The 6,042-nt window shown below is 33.6% G+C and overlaps 1 protein-coding gene across 4 annotated transcripts in view; it reads right to left on the reverse strand.

Moving 5' to 3' along the window:
* LOC128180473 (signal peptide, CUB and EGF-like domain-containing protein 1) overlaps positions 1-5,706 on the reverse strand; it is a 32,534-nt gene extending 26,828 nt beyond the window's left edge. For 2 of the 4 annotated variants that reach the window (XM_052848614.1, XM_052848595.1), the window contains exons 1-2: positions 5,291-5,534; positions 3,132-3,416 (exon numbers count right to left, since the gene is read on the reverse strand). In XM_052848614.1, coding sequence (XP_052704574.1) covers positions 3,132-3,168 — 37 coding nt within the window. In that variant the 5' untranslated portion in view covers positions 3,169-3,416; positions 5,291-5,534. Of the gene's footprint in view, positions 1-3,131; positions 3,417-3,651; positions 3,775-5,290; positions 5,535-5,560 lie in introns of those variants that run through there. The other 2 variants (XM_052848600.1, XM_052848607.1) reach the window with 2 other exon arrangements.
* Between the last annotated feature and the right edge of the window lie 336 nt (positions 5,707-6,042).

Genomic DNA, 6,042 nt, shown 5'->3' on the forward strand with positions numbered 1-6,042 from the left:
TGAGATTCTCAAGAATTTTGTCATTCAACCGCCTCCCACGACAATCAATCATGCTCCCATTGTGACGTGAAGACTCCTGTCGAATTGTTCTTCGTTGTCACTTCTCTCGGTCTTACAAATGTTTTATTGGAACAGAGCTCAACCAAGGCATAAGATGCATGTGCGGATCGGGGGGGGGGGGGGGAGGGGGGTTAGGTTCAGGGGGTCCGGACCCCCCTTGCAAAATTCAAATTTCTTTAAATTACATTTGAAATTACAAAAATATGGCTCGGGACCCCCCCCCCCCCCCACCGCCAAACTCAAATAACCTTCGTACTTCACCCCCCCCCTAATTTTTTTTTCTGGATCCACACATGAGATGCTCCAAAAAAACCCAGCAAGACCTGGTTCTGCTTTTTTTTTACCTAACCAATTTGTGTTTTTTTATACTCATTTACTATTTTAACTATTTCATATCAATGGTGTTTTGTTGTTTTAAGAAAAATAAAATTTGACGTCAATATATTCACATTACGTATGCCTCTCCCGACATCATTTTAGTAAATAAACAATAAGGAAGTCATGCACAATATATCAGTTTGATTCATTTCAAGTTATTATTCACAGACTTTATAAAATTATTAAACTAATTACTAGTACCTGTGTAAGAAATGTCTTTTCTTGTATGTTTTGTTTGTCATCTTGATTCCAAGAATAATACAAATGTAAATACCAGCTTCTTGGAAAATCATTAATATATCATTTTTATCGATTGCTTATGGTTTTAGAGTACCCTTGGAATAAAAATTAGAACAAGAAAACTGACATAAACGCTTTCCCGTGCCATAAATCATTCCTGTAGTTAAAGTCCTTATTTTAAATCAACAAATTGTCATTTTACTGGTTATCTTGGTATTTCACACCCAAACACAGGAAGGAACTGTGATAGATTTATCTATATTTGTGATCGGGGTTTTATCGGCTCGAAGTCATTTGCCTGTGATAGATTCAAAAATGTACGTGTTGTGTTTTAAGGAGTTGTAGCATCTAATATTCCTTGTGTTAGATAAGAATTGGTAATTTATCACCCAGACACTTGATATTGCTGGAGAATCCCGGAAGTTACTCTGTCTATTTAGTTATAGTTAAAAGTACAGTTTTTCTATACTTTTATCACTTAGTCTGTCATAGAAGTAATTGGCTGGTCTGTGGTGCCTTTATGGTTGATTACACGTCAAAATGTCAACTCCTTATTTTCCAGAATTCACAATTTTCAACTGACACTCGATAAAAAATGTATAATCATGTAGATCCATATATGGCTTTCACCGTGCAAAGTTAATACAATTTGCTGAAGACGATATTATTCAGTTAAAACATTCGTGTGTCCAAAAATATATCAAAGATTCATGACGTGAAATTCAAAGAATTCTTAAAATAGTGATATATATTAACATAGCGAAATGAAATGAAAGCAAAGAAAAAAAAGAGAGTCAAAGAGTGTTGACTTGCAATACATGTGAATTAGTTATAGTTTGTTTGATTTTTTTTGCATTTGTTATTGGTCATGGCACTGGTATCAACTGCATACATTGAAGGTGTTCATGTAGAATGCGTTTCCCGATGACGTCGCATGAATCGTCACATGGAGTTGTGTGCTAGCCTTGACACCAATGGAAAGCAAGATTTCCAAAAAAACTATTCACAGTAAAAGCTGTGCGTCAAATTATACAGAGGTTTTCCAAATAAATGTAGATTATAAAATAACTAACAACTTGGCAAGACGTGTGAATCTCTGGACTATTATATTTGTGAAATGTAAACAAATACATTCCACCATCTTGATTTTAAATTTTCAGAAATATAACTGACCGAAATATTCTTTTGTCAGTTGACAACCATATATAGGTTGTAGGCATTTAAACTTGCAGTCCATATGTTCTTGTACAAACAAATTTGCGTATTTTTTAAGTGTTTCTGGAATTCGTTTGTTTTGGATTTAAGGAAATCACAACCTACATATGTATATATATTGCAATTTTTGAGCAAACTAAGTTTTAAACAAAATTGTTATATGTCAACACAACCAACTAATTCTTAATCTTAAATTAACAGATCATGCTCTAGATAAAAGGTTATAAAAATGGGACATTTTGAGTCAAACTTATTAAGATTGGCATCATTCATATGTATTAAAATGAAATGTAAATATCTAAAAGTGAATTTTGTCGAAATTTGCAAACAGCGCATTTGATACTGAATTTAAATGTCAATTTGTCATAAAGGCTTTTTATTTATATTTGAGTATAAGTAAATAGTTTTAAGTCCATATACAGTACAGCATGTCTTCTTTATCATATAGTATTTATTCCAGAGAATCTAGCTGCTTAGAAACACTCTCTTCTAGCTTCCAGAGAATCTAGCTGCTTAGAAACAACAAGCATTTATCGTGTTCACGAGATTTTTTGGATAAAACTTTAATCTAACCACTAAGATTTTGATTCAATTAATCGTCTCTGCCATTCTTTTTTACACTACAAACTCCAGTTTTACTTCCATTACGGTCTCTTGAAAGAATTTTATCTGTTTTGATATTCTGAGCAGGTATTGTCATTCTCTTGGTCAGACTGCATGCTCACATATAAGTAGATTTGCATCTTATTATTATCTATTTATTTATTTTTGGCTTACAAGTTTTAAAATGATGTAGTACTTTAACAGTTGAGTAACCCTGAGAAAATTCTGACTTTATAAAAAAGTTTTGCTTAGAATGAGCCCCAGACTATATCATACAATTACCAAAAAACCCAAATAGAGAGCAAAGAACGGATTGTTTCAGAAATTGTTGCTAACTTTTCTCTATCGTTTGAAAAAAAAAATTATGAAATTAGAAAATATTCAATTATATTATTAATTTTAATTCTGAATCAATAATGAGCATAAAATCTTAAGGTTTACAATTGTTTTGCGGATATTACATTGAATGTTTAAAATGACTTTTGCAAAGCCAAGCAAGATCGACCTTATTCAGAAAATGAAGTCTTTTGCTCTTTTTTTCTTTTTTAAAAAGAATGCATTTTTAACTAAATGCATTCAAAACGGAACAAAAAAAATTAAACATGAAAAATTTGACAGAATTTGATGGTACTTACCCTCTAGTAATATTACCAACGGCATCCGAGTCTCCATCGTGATCCTTCAACATTTGGGGTAAATCGGTAATTATTAAATATATATACGTAATAACTTTTGGAAACTGTACAAAAGTCCAGACATCACTCGTCTATCCACGGGTGGGATGTTTCGTGATCCTTGATAGGGTGACAACAGGAAACCTCATGATCTCTGGAGAATTCTGATTGGCTGCTGGTTTCTTTCTATCAATTCCTCTTCTTATTTCTCAGGTCCTATCTTACATATACATTTTCTTTTGATTACTGAAAAATAACAGGAATTTTCATGTAAACACTGGATATCTTGTGAAAACCATTACTGTCAGGCGAGACACCATAAACGCGCCAAACATGATCCATGTAAAAACAATACAATGTTAGTCCGAAGGAAACCTTGTACATTTCTGGTAAGACGACATTATTTCGGGGTTTTAGACTCGGTCGACTCAATTGAGTAGAGTGGAGTTCTTTTAAACTGATTACAAAATATTTCAAATACCTTTCATCAGATGATTTGTCAAGATAATTAAAAGTGTATCAGACAATTGACAGTATGTCGTCAAAATTAGTGGTTTTCTCTTCTTCTGTACGCCAGTTTTTAATAATATGTACCTGACAAAATGCCACCATTTCATTCAGTTTAAACTCTCTTTGGAATGACATCGAACGTTCTTATCAAATTATTTTTTGAATGGGTGAAAAAAAAAATAAACGATAGATTTCCAGACTATGAGCTTTACACAATAGACCTGCAGAAGAGTTCCTCTTGTTCCGTTCTTCAGAGCTTTTACAGTGCATTACACATTTCCCTTTCGGCTTCACCGCTAAAGATATTTATCTGACAAAATTAAGTTCAAAATTCTTTTGTCACTTTCGAATGGAATTCAGCATCTAATGCTGTAAATTGAACGCCGTGAACGTCTTAAATACCCAATCTGCTGGTTAGGGGAGTCAATCATTTTAGATGATTAGAGACAGGGCATCTCTATGTGCTCATTACTGAATGCAGCGACAGTCAAATATTATTTAACAGTTTTCTTTAAAAGTAATGAAGTGCCAATCCAGTGCTTTTCGCATGCCGAGACAGACATGTGAAGGGTTTGTAATACAATATAACTTCATAACTTTCTAATACTCGGTGTAAGGGGTACTTATATGGAGAGGATAAACACAAATGACATGTTCGTTTCCGCAACACTCGCCAATCCTTATGGGGAAGCAAATATTTTAAAATCAGATTTATAGATAAGTCGTATCTTTCGGTCATTCAAGGTTTTTATTATTACTTTAAAAAGAATTTCTATCCAAAATAATTGTTATGGAATTTTTTCTATGAGTATATGACATTTCATTTACTGTTTAATACACGAAAGCAATTGAAAACAAACGAATGATTGTACGATGTATGGAACACCTGGGTAAATAGGATTCCAGTGTTTTAATTATTTTTTTTTCAACCTTCAGTATTCATAAACGAACGATCTCAAAAAAAAGGACTGTTACAAAAATACATAATTGTAATAATTGGTTTAAAAGATCTCCGCACACGTGTTTGTACAAAAGTCTTCGGATTGTCATTAATAGACAACATGGCCCGTACAAGATGGCGATGTCGCCCTGACCGGCTATCTAGGGCTCCCTCAATGTAGATGTTAATTTGACCGAACAATATGGCGAAAGTTCATGGAGGTCAATAATACAATCAAGATCCCATGTGCCTTTTTACCCCCAAAAATGCAACTGCAAAAAAGAGAGGGCCAATGATAAACAAAATAGCAAATAATTCACAGTATAATTGAACATCTGTTTAAACATTTCAACATTCTGAAAATAAACCTATTACCTGTAATTTTCTTCGGTGATTCCGAATGGAAGTGTTTGATAAGGAAATACTCAGAATACTTCGTGATTATGTCAGTAATGTTGCAACTTGTTCTTTTTTTCTCTAAACACTCACAAATCGTTGGCAAATAACAATAATTTGTTGCAGAACATATATTAACATTAAGAGAAAATACATGTATATATTGCGTTTTGTTGTAATATACTTAATGGGAACTATTTAGAAATTCTTACCTTGAATTCACGAGTGTTTTTTTCTAATCAGATCTGGAATTCTATTTTCTAATTTTTCTTACCTTCCAAATATTCTTCCGTGATATTTTTAACAATCCTCACAGTTTAGTATATTGCTTGTAAAACGCAACCAAAATATTTATACACTCAATTAATCGTGCCAAGCTTTCCTCTCTCTTCTTTCCAAATTTCGTTTTTATTTTGCAAGTATAACTATCAGCGTTATATGTCTGTTGAATCAGTTTCCCTTCCCCCCAAGAAATCCGGAAAAGAGAATGGACATATGTCACTGAAGAATTACCAAGGATTAACATCGAGAGAGATTGCCTTACCGAAAGGGTGGAGTGGATTTGACCTGTGAGAAACCTTATAGCCTCTAATTAGCAAAGCAAGTTTCAATCATTTCGAAGGTTCGCTATTGCCGGCGGGAGCTTCTGTTTATGGTTTTTCTATCAAGCAGATCAGATGGGTACAGCATTAGGAACAAATTTGACAATTACAAGCCGTAATGAGCAAGCTTTCAACAACTCGCTTAAATCGAACCGAAGGCTACTGGGGAATTCATCCAGCTAGACATACAATATTAGGTTTCCTTGATCAACAAAGCCTGGCCACTTTTGTATAGGATGGCCACGCTTTGTAAAAGGACCATGATCTGATATCTCCCGGATGTTGAAGTTCTCAATAAACGTTAATGAAAGGTGATATATCATTTAGTTAGATCATGTCTTTGCTCAATTAAAGTTGAAGAAATATGAGTAGAAAATCGATGCAGTTCCTTGTGAACTCAGTGCTTGCGCCATATTCTAAAGAG

This window comes from Crassostrea angulata, chromosome 1 (assembly GCF_025612915.1).
Source record: "Crassostrea angulata isolate pt1a10 chromosome 1, ASM2561291v2, whole genome shotgun sequence".
NCBI lineage: Eukaryota > Metazoa > Mollusca > Bivalvia > Ostreida > Ostreidae > Magallana > Magallana angulata.